The 14,242-nt window shown below is 43.6% G+C and overlaps 2 protein-coding genes across 7 annotated transcripts in view; both read right to left on the minus strand.

The window, feature by feature from the left end:
- The window catches only part of RNF144A (ring finger protein 144A), a 63,860-nt gene extending 60,449 nt beyond the window's left edge, over nt 1–3,411 (minus strand). The window contains exons 1-2 of one of the 6 annotated variants that reach the window (XM_058834383.1): nt 2,439–2,582; nt 1,977–2,047 (exon numbers count right to left, since the gene is read on the minus strand). The gene's annotated coding sequence lies outside the window, so the exon portion shown is untranslated. Of the gene's footprint in view, nt 1–1,976; nt 2,052–2,438; nt 2,583–3,254 lie in introns of those variants that run through there. The other 5 variants (XM_058834379.1, XM_058834380.1, XM_058834385.1 and 2 more) reach the window with 5 other exon arrangements.
- Nucleotides 3,412–6,868: 3,457 nt separating this feature from the next.
- On the minus strand, nt 6,869–13,448 carry RSAD2 (radical S-adenosyl methionine domain containing 2). The gene is made up of 6 exons (XM_058835424.1): nt 12,978–13,448; nt 12,168–12,329; nt 11,508–11,737; nt 10,512–10,661; nt 8,817–8,849; nt 6,869–8,250 (listed from the first exon to the last, which is right to left on the minus strand). The coding sequence occupies exons 1-6, from the start codon at nt 13,306–13,308 to the stop codon at nt 8,086–8,088; spliced, it is 1,071 nt and encodes a 356-aa protein (XP_058691407.1). The 5' UTR covers nt 13,309–13,448; the 3' UTR covers nt 6,869–8,085.
- Between the last annotated feature and the right edge of the window lie 794 nt (nt 13,449–14,242).

Here is a 14,242-nt window from a genome sequence, read left to right on the forward strand (position 1 = left end):
ATAATCTGAATATTCCAGAAATAGAACCGTCAGTAAAATTTCCAAGTGAAATTCAAGAATAAAAACTCCAAAACTATGGAGTCTGGGTGCTCACAAGCAAAGCAGTGATGAATGCAAGCAAAACTGAACATTTCTTTGTAATGAAAAAAATTATGCCTGAACCTGGTAAGTTAGAAATTTAGTTTCCAGACAACCTGCAAGACCCATTCACATTCTGAAGTATTTCAGATAATCCATTGGACATCATGAAGAAGAAAAAGTTGGTATTTAATAAGCTTCAGTGCATTTTTTTGATCACAAGTCATTCCATTCAATATAAACAGGATGAAGTTGTATTAAACTGTCATACTGATACCAGGAGGATAACAGTAAGGTGTTTCAATGCAACAAGCTACCATTCACTTGATATTCTTTGAATAAAAAGGTGAAAATGCTGCTGTAATAAGGAAATAACAGTCATGCCAAGACTAGAACCATCTGACAAGATATTCTGTCTTCACAGTAAATAAAAAGTTACCGGACATATTGATTTGCTTTCTCTGTTCCTCATTTTCTTCAGCCTTTTTGAGAAAAGACACTTAATGGTGTTACCACTATAAATGGCACCATCAGCAAATAACCAAGCTATTTGAAAGTCCATTTCATACTATCACTGCAAGCTCCAGAATTTGCTGACTGCATATGCAGAAAAACTGTAAGCATTTCTGATCTCAGTTGATTAGGAAATAAAAAAACATTCCTATCACTTTGCAGCAAGCAGCCAGAAGAGCAAGTATATTTTCAACAGTTTGTCCTAGCCATCAGAAGTGGAAAACAGACATTATCATTATGATCTCTTTTGTCTGATCTCCTTCAAAAGGTCAGGGAAAGACAAATTTTATGAGCTTGTTTCTGCAAAGCAATAAAGAATAGGCTATTGGCTTATAGAAAGAACAGCTGACCACAGCCTAAGTTAGACATAGCAGAATCACTACACCATTCAAAATGAATGGTGGGTTAGTTTGTAATTGTTATTAATTTCCTTTTTGTAACTCAAGATGTAAAAAGGAACACAATGAAAAGCAAGTCTTCTAATCAAACCACAGACAACTAATTCAACCACATAACTATTGATGCTAATCCACAGGAAATAGGGTAGTAAGTATAACAGGATCCAGTTCCCCTGCCGCACCAGGTCTCTAGGAGAGAAAAGGTCTGTATATCGCTGACCAGGCTGCAGGATGATCAGAGCCATTGTTCTTCCCTGAATCAGCACTGGGAGGGCAAATAAGAGTTTTCTGCCAGCCTATGAGAGCGTTCTTGAAAATACAGCAGATTCACTGAAGCCATTCATACCCATTGTGTGACAGGGCAGTCAAAACTCATGTTTAAGACAGCAGCTTTGTCCCTTGCCTTAACTGAAAGAAAAGTTATCAGAAGTTATGAAAATCCTCACATTAAATCCAACAAGAACTTGGAATGTAGCACTGGGGGAGAAAAGCAAAACCCACGCTTAAAACCAAAAAAGTTAAACAACTATATAGCTTTTTTTCCCCTACAAATTATTTCCTTAAAATACTGAATTAGGCAAAAAAAGTCTGTGATATTTCTAATAGTGTAAAAGTGTAACTTTAATACTGTGCTTCAAGAGCAAAAATCTACAATATCCTGCAGACAACAAACACATGATTTGATCCAGCAGCTCCTAGGATATGAATCATGGTGGTTTAGATATGAGGGGAAATCTTATTCAAAGTAGTTATATCAAACTGAAACACCCATCATTGTACTATTGTTTCAATCCCAGATGGTTTCTCCTCCTCATAATACACACATAGCACAAGAAGATAATGATAATGAGGCATGATGGCCAGGGAAAGGGAGGGTGAGGGGGTAAAGAAATAAAACTTCATCCTAGGGGGCAGGGATGGTGTTGGGGAAAATCCTGTCGTTTTTCAAGACAGTCCCGAACAAAAGGAACTATTTTTCCCTCTTACCACAACTCTTCTCACTTGATCCTGTTCTTTCTTGGGTATTTAGCAAACTTCATGTCAGGACACCTTGATACCTGACTGCCAGGAAAGAAATAATCTAAGTTTTCCCACATTACTGTAAAGTCCCAATAAAGTATAAATTAATCATTTTCATTAAAGGCACAAATCTTCCCTTCACCATACTACAACCCTGCACACCCTTTTACCCCCCCCATCACCCCTTCACTAGCCTCTGATGCCTGTGAGATAAGCACACCCGAGCAGACAGGCCAGCCACCAGAAGTTAAACTACTGATGTAATCTCTCTAGTAGCACTCTGCCCAAGAACATGTAACTTCAGTTTAGCCACTCCTGGGCCAGCACTGATAAGCTAATTTGTAAAATGAAGCAATCCATTTCTCAATGTAAACAGTTGTTTGGCTACACGGGTAACAATATAAACAAATGGATCTATTTATAAATCACCATTTATGCGTGTTGTAGAACAGGAATATTATGTTCCAGGGCAGAAGTGACAGCAAAAAGTCAAACAGCTGGTATCTTCTTCCATCAGCCTGCCCCGCTGACACTCTCTGTTCCAGTTCTATAGAAGCAATAAACACATGATGCAGGGCCTCATCTGTTTAGGAACAAGATACACTTGGTCTGGGGTGGGGGGGTGGTCAACCTCATTTTCGTATCTATGGGTTCTTACAACAGCTCAAAAAAAGTCAACGGCAACAACCCTTCAGCTCAGGGCAGGAAAAGGCGAGCCTTTACCCCTACTTCTTCCACCCCTGCAACCCAAACGATCCGGTTTCTCCCCAGGCTGCACACTCCGCTTGCACTAAGAGCACTGGCTGGGGGTGGCACTCCACAGACCCCTCTACTCATTATTCCCCTCTCCCCAAAGAACGGCTACTGCATTCCAGAGCACTGGGCTCTTTCGAGACGTTTTCGCTCGTTTATGGAAAGCCCAAGAGAGAGCACACGCGGGGCTGGGGAGCCGCAGTCATTACGCCCCCGACGCGGCGCTCCGCCGGCGGCAGCGCTTCCCGCGGGCAGCCCGCGCCTCGCCGTGCCCTCCCCGGAGCCACAGCGCCCTGCCGGCCGGGGGCTCCCGGCGGCGGGCAGCGACAGGGACACCGCCGCCGCGGGGAACGCCGGGCACAGCCCTTCGCGTAAAGGGGTCGTGGGTACCCCGCGCGCTACGGCGCCGCCTCACGCGGCCCCACCGGGGGTAGCGACGCCTCCCCACCGCCCCCGGAGGCGGCCCCGCTCCCGCCGCGGCGGGCGCCTTACCGTGCCGCTGAGCCCCTGCCGGCGCGGGGCGACCCGCGGGCGGTGCGCGGCGCTGTCCCGCGCTATCCCGCGGAGCGGCGGCAGGACGCCGCCGCCCCAGCCATGGTCTCCACCCCCCGCGGAGCCGGAGTGTGCGCGGCGGGCGCCGCTCCCGGTCTTTTCTCCAGCGGGGGAGGAGGAGGGTGGGGTGAGGGCGGGCGAGGGCGGGCGGGGGCGGGTGCGCCCGCAGCGGGCGGGCGCCATTAACGGCCGCGCTCGCGCCGCCGCCCACTTTGAAGCGGCCGCGCCGCGCCAGGCACAGCGGCGCCCCCTGGCGGCGGCGGGAGGCGCCTCCCGGCCCGCGGGCGCGGGGATCCCGGGATTTCCCGCTTGGCAGCGCCGCCGGCCCGGGCGTGCCGAGCCCAGCCGAGCCGGCGGCTTTACCGTGGAGCTTTTCATCTGATTGAAGCAATAGCACCTCGGGTTGCCTGAGCGTGATGGGCCGGGCCCGTAGGTCCGCCAGCGGCAGAGAGAACAACGGGGCTGGTTGTGCAGAGGAGGCGGGGGGTTTGTCTCGCCTGCCAGGGAAGGAAGGAGGGGAAGGCACGGGAACCATGACGGGCACGGCTGCTCTGCGGGAGCTGTTGGTGTCTGTGCGGAGCAAGGGCCGGCGCTCCTGCGGCGGGCAGGAGGCTCGGCACGGACCGCACCGAGCGGGAGCTGTCTGGCGGATCGACCCGGCGGGGCTCAGCCCCCGGGCGTGACACAGCCCCGCAGCCGCCCCGGGGAGTGACACAGCCCCGCAGCCGCCCCGGGGAGTGACACAGCCCCGCAGCCGCCCCGGGGTGTGACACAGCCCCTCAGCCGCCCCGGGGCCACACACAACCCTGCAGCCGCCCCGGGGAGTGACACAGCCCCGCAGCCGCCCCGGGGCCACACACAACCCTGCAGCCGCCCCGGGGAGTGACACAGCCCCGCAGCCGCCCCGGGGCCACACACACAGCGCGGCAGCCCCGGGACACACGGCGTCTCACTGCGGCACTGGGCACCCTCGCACCACCGCAGTGTGCGGGGGGAATGGCAAAGGGGGGTAAAAAGCGAAGCATCCTCTCACACGCAGCCAAATACTGTAAAAAGCTCAATGGGAGGTTGTCTAGTACGAGAGTTTACACCGAGCCTGAAGATGGAAGATGAGCTTGAGAAGCTGCTTGTGTTCAGTCTTCTAAATAGACTGCCTTTTCTCTCTTATTTACCATAACAGAAGATAATCTTATTTTTGTCCTCGGATATTTATGGATAGCTGTGCCTTTCGTGTCGGCTGTCATCTGAACAGCACAAGGTATTTGAACTGTCTTCTCCCAGCACAGGCCAGTCCACTCAGGCTTGAAACAAGTGCCTTTCATCACGAGGAGAATCACCATCATTGTTCTCCATTTCGGCCTAGATGCTGCGCTTGGCACCGTGCAAGCAGCCCCCCCACTAAATACAGACTAAATGTATCCAGAATTACACATCTCTTGTGAATGCAGCCACACATTCTGCTAGTATAGCTTATATTACAGAAAAAAACCAAAAAACTACAGACGAATTTAGGAAAATAGAAACATTTATTGAAAGGTGCAACATACTCATGAAATACTTAGCATTAATTATATTACACTATTACTCCAAAATTCATTATTTGTAACATTCAAATATATCAGCATCCTTCATGCTGAAAAAGAGGACATCCTAAAGTGCATCTTAAGTGACAATTTTATTCATTACCCAAGGTATAGTCACAATTTTTTCAGAAGTCATCTTCCCAAACACTCATTCTCTAAATTTTTTTTACAAATAGAAACAATTGTAAAATGTTAGTAGAATGCAGTGTCAGTTCCTTCCCAGTCCAGCATCTTTACCAAGCGCTGAGCTGCAATACTATGATATTATTCACAAAGATACAATTAAGCATATCTATGCTTATAAAACTTAAATTTAATCCTAACTTTTCAGGATCACAGCATACCCTGTAATCACTAAACCTGGGAGTAATCCTATTGAATTCAGTTTATTTTTCTAGTGCCATACTGAAGGGTAGCCCCTACCATATAATGAAAACCTAAAGTCCGCTTTTGGTCCAATATGAACTGTGCTTATAATTATTTATATTTTTTTAAACTAGATTAAGCAACCATACCCAAATTTTTGCTGTTTTACACAATAATAAATTTTGCATATAAAAATGCCAATAGATCTTCATTAACCTAAATGACTCTCAAATTGTGAATGTGAGATTCTTCATTTCCAATGTATACAACTCATATTTCCTTTGAAAAAGAGTATCACACAGAGCAGAAACTTTTTACAAATTATGTATGTTAACATTATGTTAACTATTTATGTATAATGAGGCGATGTGAAATCCATAACATTTTGAGGAAGTAAGAACATAGAACCTTCTTACAAAAGCCATCCTAAATGTCTGTGCATTATTTACTGGATTTTGACGTTTTCAGCTCCTTGTTTCTCTTGCAACTTCCTCTGTAGGCACAGAGGAAGCAAAAGAATAGCCCTTTACAGGGTAAAATGCAAAGCAAAGAATGGCAGGATTTCTGGATCTGAACGGGAGTTTGTGTACCTCATATCTGTGTGCTGTGCTACAGCTGGCATTTTCTGCAGAAGCTGCAGGGTGGTAGATTTTTTGGTACATTGATGCACTATATCTTTCCCCATGCTGGGACTGAGCCAGCAGCAAAGAAAAATGCTTCTTTTCTATCAGTGTGGTGTAGGTACTGAGGAAGAGACTAGATTTAATATTTGAGCAGGGGAAGTCAAACCCCAGTTACATAAATTTGCATTGCCCATAGAGCCGGGGAGAACTCCAGCCAAGGTCAGTGAAATAGCTGCCAAAAGACAGTGGGGTTACTGTGTGTGGGCCACATTTTAAATGTCACTTAGTGTTAATACAAGAAAAAAAAATACTGAGATGTCAGTGTCTAGGAAATGTTGTGACTGCAAAATGCAAAATACAGAGGGACAAAAGAGCACAACTGAGTATATTTACAGTTAGGATAGCAAAGACAGAAACTGAGGGAATTATAAATGGAAATATGCTCACATTGTACTCAGAGGAGCACTTTCCTTTACACTGAAGTAACAGCTCCTACTTAAGCATTTTTCCCCTTCAACTTGGAACATGTATTAGGTGAATGCAAAACATTTATTTCAAAAACTTCTTAAAAAAATCAACTAGCATTTTCAAAAAAATGAAAGAAGGTGTCATTTTCTCTGTGTGGTACATTTAATGCATGCTGGCTCCCAACAGCTGCAAATATTTAAATGTGTGAGACAGTCCAGACATTGAGTTCAGTGGACAGGATGAATGAGTAGTGCCATCTCACTTCTGCTCTGTGCAATGCCTATTCCCATGCCCTTCAGACAGAGGGAGGATGGGATTAGCCAAATTTGAAATAAATTTGAAAACCTGCAATTATAAGCCATAACAATTGCCAGAAAACTAAAAATGAGGGCAGCACATTAGATTATTTTTCAGGTTTTGGGGATTATTTTATTTTATTTTATTTTATTTTATTTTATTTTATTTTATTTTATTTTATTTTATTTTATTTTATTTTATTTTATTTTATTTTATTTTATTTTATTTTATATTGATGCTACCTGCTCTTAAAATTAAAGGTAGCTCTCACAAAACCAAATTTGTTTCATTTAATGTCTGCAGGTTTGTAACCAGCAAGCTAATTAGTTACTGACACAAGCAACATTTAAAACAAGGTTGCTTGATATATGAACTTTGTTGTTTGTAGTGCCATGGCTTAGCAAAATAAAAAGTTACTATGCAACAGAAGATACATGTTAGGTTGTTCTACATAGTATTAATTAGTTTGAGAAGGAATCTTCATCAAACTGTATGCCCACAATTCAAAAATAGTTTAAAATAGTAAATCAGTATTTGCAGCTGAAAGGAAAATAGATATAGTAATAAAGTGAAAACAATGTTTTACTGTAAATATTTGTTAGAACTAAGGACATTGCCAGTGTGCAAAATGATGTCGTTTATCATTAGATAAAATGTATCTCTAGGTTTTAGGATGAACGAATGCAATATTTTTTCATGCCTAAAAACATGTTTTTACAGAAAATTACATCCCCCAACACTTTTGCAAATACTTGTGTACACAGGGGAGAGGGAGAAGATGCTGTTAAAATTATGTCTTAAAGAATAAAAATTGCCGATTTTTTCACCTTGATTTCCTTTTAAATACATTATTATTTAATTTAATGATTCCTAGATTCTGACCTTCTATTACTCCTGAAAAAAGCAGAGTGGTTCCAGAGGCCTGCCAGCTGGCCCTCCAGTGATCTACCCAGGAACTGCAATCCATCTTTTCCTGAGAATCAGCAGAATGCATTCCCTGCTAAGCATTTTGACTTCTCCATCATTAGAGCTGTTTAGAATGAATTAGAGATTAGGGTGTTTTTTGGTTTGTTATGTGGCATGCACACTCATGTAGTATTTTATAAAAACAGTTTTCCTTTAAGTTCTTGGTCCCTTAGACTAGAAAGTTTATTTCAGAGATCTGTTCATGTGAAAGCTCTGAAAGTATTTGGTCATGCTGAAGAAAATAATAGACAATGTAACCTACACTTAAAAAAACACGTAACATATTCATATGTTCACATGTCAAAAACACATATTCATATTCATATGTTCATAACACATAGAGTTATACTGAACATCAGTCTGTGTAAAATACCAAGTGTAGTTAAAAGCATTGGATACAAGTATACACTCACCTATAAATACACACCTATTTTTGCAGAATGCACTGCCCTAACTCAGTATATTGAGTTACCAGTCCAGTTTCATATCAGCTTTACTCCACACATACTTTCCTCCTCTTTTTAGGAACATCTGCTCATCAAATCCACTGAATTTTATAGCTGCTTCTACACCAACATCCAGGATCGATTTGGAAGGTTCTTTCCGTCCATTTCTACAGTTTAGAAAACGCATCTGGAATGTAAAATGGATAAGATTATAAAATGTTAGAAAGCCAATTTGCAAAAGCTTCATTTTTCTACAGACTTAAGCAAGTTGCACTGCAATTCCACAAAAGCCTATATAAGTGCATGATGAGGTTCACTCTAGTCCTTAGAAGGCTCAGAAATTCATGGTTAGACATGTGACATATCTTAGCAGGAACAAGGCAATATCATAATTGAAGATTCAACATTGGCTCTTCAGCCATGTACACTAAGTGGGCACTCTGAAGCTTAACTTTCAGGGCAAGTTCTGTATTTTTATATTAAAGAAAAAAATGAAGAAAAGATGTCCTGCAAAACTAGACATCTACACTTTAAGATTTGTGATGCAATAAGGGTTATGCATGCAAGCTGATGGCAACTTCTCCTTAGGTCATCCTATATTATAGTTCACAATATGTCTGATGGGAATCACATCTGTTCCTTGTACTACATGGTAAAATTATTTTATGGACTGCAGAGTAAATTTAACTGGCTATCACTGTTGTATACATACATATATTAGCATACAAATACCATGTATCAAAAAATACTTACATATTCATCCAGAATGAGGTATGAATCCCTCATCTGTAATAGATCAAAAGAAAAAACTAAATTAATATACAGATCAAAATTCCATTCTACTAAAAAATAAGGGACAAAAACTACTATTCATTCAAAGTCTAATACAAATCTTTGAAACAGTTGCTGTATCACCACTATTTCAGTGAGCTTGGATGAAATTTATAGAAATAAATGATAGAACTACTAAAATAACTTTATGTATTAATAAACCAGTCATTCCTGGAATATGACCATTCCAACGTTTAATTGAAATGTGAGTCCCCATCTGAAAAAAACTGTTTTAAATAATATCAAAGCTTTCTATTAACTTCTACACCAGAAGAACTTAGAGTTTTGCATGCTGGAATGATTATGCCATTTTCCAAACCAATGACATGGATATTTAAACTGGGCTGTTTAATTATTACCCCACCAAACAAAGGTGTTCTCTCAGCTCAAAGGTAAAAAAAACCTCAGGTCTGCACAGAGAAATATGCCAACAGCTGAAATAAGACAGGTTTGCTTAGCCAAGTGGGCATGCCCTAAACCCCCCTTAAAATTCTCTGGGTAATTCTCTGGTAAGCTGGAGTTTGCTACTTTGTAGAACAGGTGTCTGCCTTTCACACAGGTTTACCAGAAATCAGAAACAGTCTTCTGGAACCAAACCTACCATGGGAAGCCTAAAAAAATAAATGTAGAAACAGCTCTAGGCTCTCCTCTTAACCTTTGTCTGAAGAGTGCTCACTCCCACCAAATGCCTTAAATGCTAACTGCACAGCCCCACTTTTATGTCTTACATAGGAAAGGCAACCCAGTCTGCTCACTTGGCCTCTACATACATTAACAAGTGAACTGTAAATAGAATCTTTATGTGTGGAGAGGAAAAGGAGCACAAGATAGGAGATTTAAGGCATTCCTGGACTTGGTTCAATCTGCTGTTTCTTCACTTAGTTCAGAAACTTCCCTATTGGTGAGCCTTCTAACTCTCCCCATTCCATGCTTAGGGTCTGTAGGCATTTACAAAACGGCCTGAGCTCTACCCTTAGGCAGCAAAGTCCTTTAGTGTGGTTAATGTAAGCTGGATGGCAGCTGATTAAGTTAATTGGTATGCTCTGCAGGAGCACAAGGAATCTTTTCCCAGATAAAGAGCCTGAGCCTGCAATCCAAAGGAGTTCAGACAGAAAATGTTAAAAATGCTACTTTATTGTGAGAGGAATTACCCAGAAATAGTATTAGTTGGCCAATATAAGGCTGCTTGGGATGCTGTTTTATTCATGTGGGTTGATAATACTGGCATAATGTGACATCACAGTCAATCTCTATTAGAAAACTATACTTAGACTATAAAGTGTGTTTACATTAACTTTGAACCTTTTCAGGATCTTGTGTCCAAGTCAGGGAGAGTACTCCCACTGGAGTCCACAGGACTGGGAACAATGAGTTTTAACTCTTCTGCTAATATGAAGAATTTATTGCTTTGTTGTCAATGAAAAGCCTTAAAGAAAAATAAAATCTTGGTTTCCACCATAACAAAACCATGACAAAGTTGCTGATAAAGTTGTGCTGCACCTCTTCTAAGCCACTATTAATAGGGAAAATATTAATCACCAGGAAAGTTTCTTGTTTCTTTCAAATATTCTAGCATTATTTAAAAATAAAGTTACAAAGAGACGGTTTAATTTTTACCTTCTGATTAGATTCAGGTACCAAACAGGAGACATCTTTGTGGCGATCCAGGAATCGATCAAAGTCTTCATCACTGATAACAAATTTTTCTGCTTCCCTTAGAGCATCCTCACCACTGTTCTCTCCTTCGATAAGCAGGCACTGGAATACCTGAACAAAGGAAGCACCTGGTTAAGACTTTATGTTCTCACTTGCCTTGAAGAATAAGAGACTTCAGTCTCAGTAGCAATGTCTTTAATTTTTCTGCCAATGGAGCCAAAATTACACATCTTGTGATAACTGGATAACTGAATACTCCACAAAGGACAGGGTGCAGATTTATTTTTTGTAAATTAATATTAGAGTTCTAAATGTCATAAACTATGATTTTCCTTACTATCTGAGATAGTAATTAATTACAATCAATTACAGCTTTTTTGGCAGTTTGTTTTGGGTTTTTTCTGAATAATTCTGTGTGTATAACAATATCCATGAGGCAAATTATGAGAAATAATTCCTATATTTCTGTCACATTATCTCTACCCATTTTCAAATTTATTTCTAGTAAAAAGATCATGATATGTATACACTAACCTCTAATACTCTATAAGAGAAAATTAATATACACTTATATCTTGCTAACAATGATTTCAATATATCAGTGTTCAGTAATTTTTCCTAATTTTCTCTACACCATAACATATTTTCACATGTTAAAGTGTTTTAAAAATTAACTTTCTGTGTTAATTTTAATATACTAAAACAACCTAGATCTATACACACTGAAATAATAATTTTCTGTACATAACACAATGAAAAAAAGATTCTTGACCTACTGGACTCCATTTAAGTGCAGAATGATATAGAACCTATCTCAGCAGCATGCAACATTGACAAGAAGGCTCCTAACACTGGAGCTGGAGATAAGACTCAGGTCAATAGAGGTTCAGACAACTCCAGGACTTTATTTTTACTTTTCTTTGATCAAGAAACATGTGGTATATACTACTTTCTTACCTTCCAGCGCACAGGGTTGAGTGCCTTGATCTGCTCATTCATATCTTCCTCAACATTGAACCTGTTGATGACTGAATTTATTTTAAAAGCAACAGCATACTCTCGGCACCACTGTCTCAGTTTATGCAGATTTTCCACATGGTTCTTCTTTCCTTGACGACGGCCAATTAAAATGTTGACATCCTCATCAAAACTATCACATGAAATTGCCAGAATATCTAAATATTCACCTAAAAACAAGTTTTAAAAATTAATATCCAGTCCATCAACTAAAAGCTGCTCACTCTCATTTCCTTGTCATCTGTCACAAAATGTCATGTAAATGCAGTTCTGTGGAGTCATCTGATCAGCCACAAAAGCCACATCAACAGCAGCACCAAAACACGTAGCTTGTGTGTGTGTTTGTCCCCAGCATTATGGAGACACGTGGAACTATTGCTTTATTGCACCATTATACCAAAGAGCTTTTTTTGTATAATGCCTATGTTCACAACAGATAATCAACACTGTTTCACTGATATTTATATTTGGTTTGCATTTTATAAGAGAACCACTATGAAACCATCTCCCACTCACCCCCAACCCCATCCATGGGTCAGGCTGCCCCATGGGGGCTCCCCAGCCCTGCCAGTGCAGTTGTGCCCAGTGGTCCCTCCTTACCGTACTTCTCGAACCACAGCTTTCTGATCAGACTGCCATTGCTAACGATGCTGACACTTGGGAGCTCCAACTCCTGCTTGCAAAACTGGACCAGTTTGCCCACAAATTCGCCTCTGTCCTGAAGAAATGGTTCTCCTCCTGAGAAATTTATTTTCTCCATTCCTAGTGAAGGACCAAAGAAGGATGCTATGAACCTGTGCTGCCCATTGCCTGCTCCTCCAGCTCAATACTACCAATGTCCCACGGCAGTGGGACAAGGGACATCCCCAGGTGTCACAGTGAAGGTGGCTGTGACAAACCTTTAAATCTCCTGATTTCAGGGCAGAGGGTGGCAGAAAAATAAATAGGAGTGGGAACAATGGTTGGAACTAGGAAAATAACACCTTAATAAGGAATAAAAGAAAATAGGGACAATGCCCCAAAGCCAAACAACAGTAACCAGGGAGAGCTCCGTGGGGGTGACCAACCACAGACAAGACAAAGGAAGGCACAATGATATATAACCTTAGGGAACGAACATTCTAGTAGCCTGACCATATAGGGAGCAACGTTACCCAGTCTGTAACTGACACATAACTTATTTAACGTAATAACAGAGGGGTATCTTAGGAAAAACTTTCAACTCAAACAAAACATTCCCACAGCTTCATATAGATAAGTGGTTTTTCAGAGGCAATAGTCGGCTGGCTGGTGGTCCCCAGCCAGGATGAACTCTATACTTCCATACCCAGGATAGCTTTTTCGACGGCACTTAGTCCTGCGGGGTCCCCCTTCCCCGGTTCCCTCCGGCCCTGCCTCCCCTGGACTCACCTGCTTCCTTGAGCATCGCCAGCCCCCGCTTGGCCTCCTCCAGGGGCAGCACGAAGGAGGTCTTGGCCGTGTGGAAGCAGAAGCCGCACTTGTAGTTGCACTGCCGGGTGAAGTGGTAATTGACGCTGGTGGGCGTCGGGGGCGCGTCGTCCCATTCCTGCTCCCTCTGCGGCCGGGGGGCCGAGTCCCGCCAGCCGGGCAGGGGCAGGGACAGGGGCAGGGACAGGGACAGGGGAGCCAGGCTCCAGCACAGCGCTCCCAGGCGCCCTCGCAGCGCCGCCAGCACCGCCCGCCCGACGGACAGCAACCGGGCCAGCAGGGCCAGTTGCATGGCTCGGCTCGGCTCGGCTCGGCTCGGCTCGGCTCGGCTCGGACCCTGTGGGATGCGCTGCGGTTTTGGACCCGCCTGAGCACGGTTCGACTGGACTTGGTTCGGCTGGGGTCGGTCCTGCCGGTCTCGGTTCAGTTCAATCCGGCTCGGCTCGGCTCGGCTCGCAGGCTGCAGAGAGGTGTCCGGTGCTCCGCACTTAAATGCGCCGTGACCGCCTCCCGTCCCCTCCCCGCCCGTCCCTCCCCGCCGTGCCGGACCGCGAGGAACCGCTCGGTTTCGTTTTCCCTTCTCCCAGAAGCGAAACTTGGCACCGAGTGGCGGGCGCGGGGTTTTCCTGCTCCCTCCCCGCCCCACTCGTGACCCCAGGGTCCCCATGCCCCGGAGCCGCCTCTCGGCCACGGCCACCGCAGAACCCGCCGGCTGCCCGGGGCCGGGAGAGGCTTTGAGCACCTCTGCGTTTGAGCAGGTCTAGCACCCAGGACCGCTTCTAGTGTGTGAGGTCTCAGTGACTTTGGGTCTTGTGAAACTCTTGAAGCAGGGGGAAAACTGAGTTTTTATAACTGTGCTGCACCTTTGTCATGCATTCAAGAGCTCCTCTAAGTTTAAACAGTTTTGCATGGAGGAGCAACCGAAGTTAGGGAGCCTGATGACTTCAGATACGTGAAAAGAAAATAACTGCAGGCTCTTTAATTCTTGGTCTCCAATAATGCACCTCAAGCAATGCTACTGCACCAAGTTGAGCACATGGTTAGCCGTAACAGCAGGAACAGTTGGCAGCCTGAGTTGTGACATTGGCGGCTGCCCACTCATGGTAACACCAGGAGAGATCAGGACCAACCTACCAGTTTCCATATTCCTCAATTCCTTGGTGGTACAACAGGTAATGCTGGAGAAGGAGCCCCTCCATCATAACATCAGTTGTCATCTTCAGTAT

Source organism: Poecile atricapillus, chromosome 3 (genome assembly GCF_030490865.1).
Source record: "Poecile atricapillus isolate bPoeAtr1 chromosome 3, bPoeAtr1.hap1, whole genome shotgun sequence".
Lineage (NCBI taxonomy): Eukaryota > Metazoa > Chordata > Aves > Passeriformes > Paridae > Poecile > Poecile atricapillus.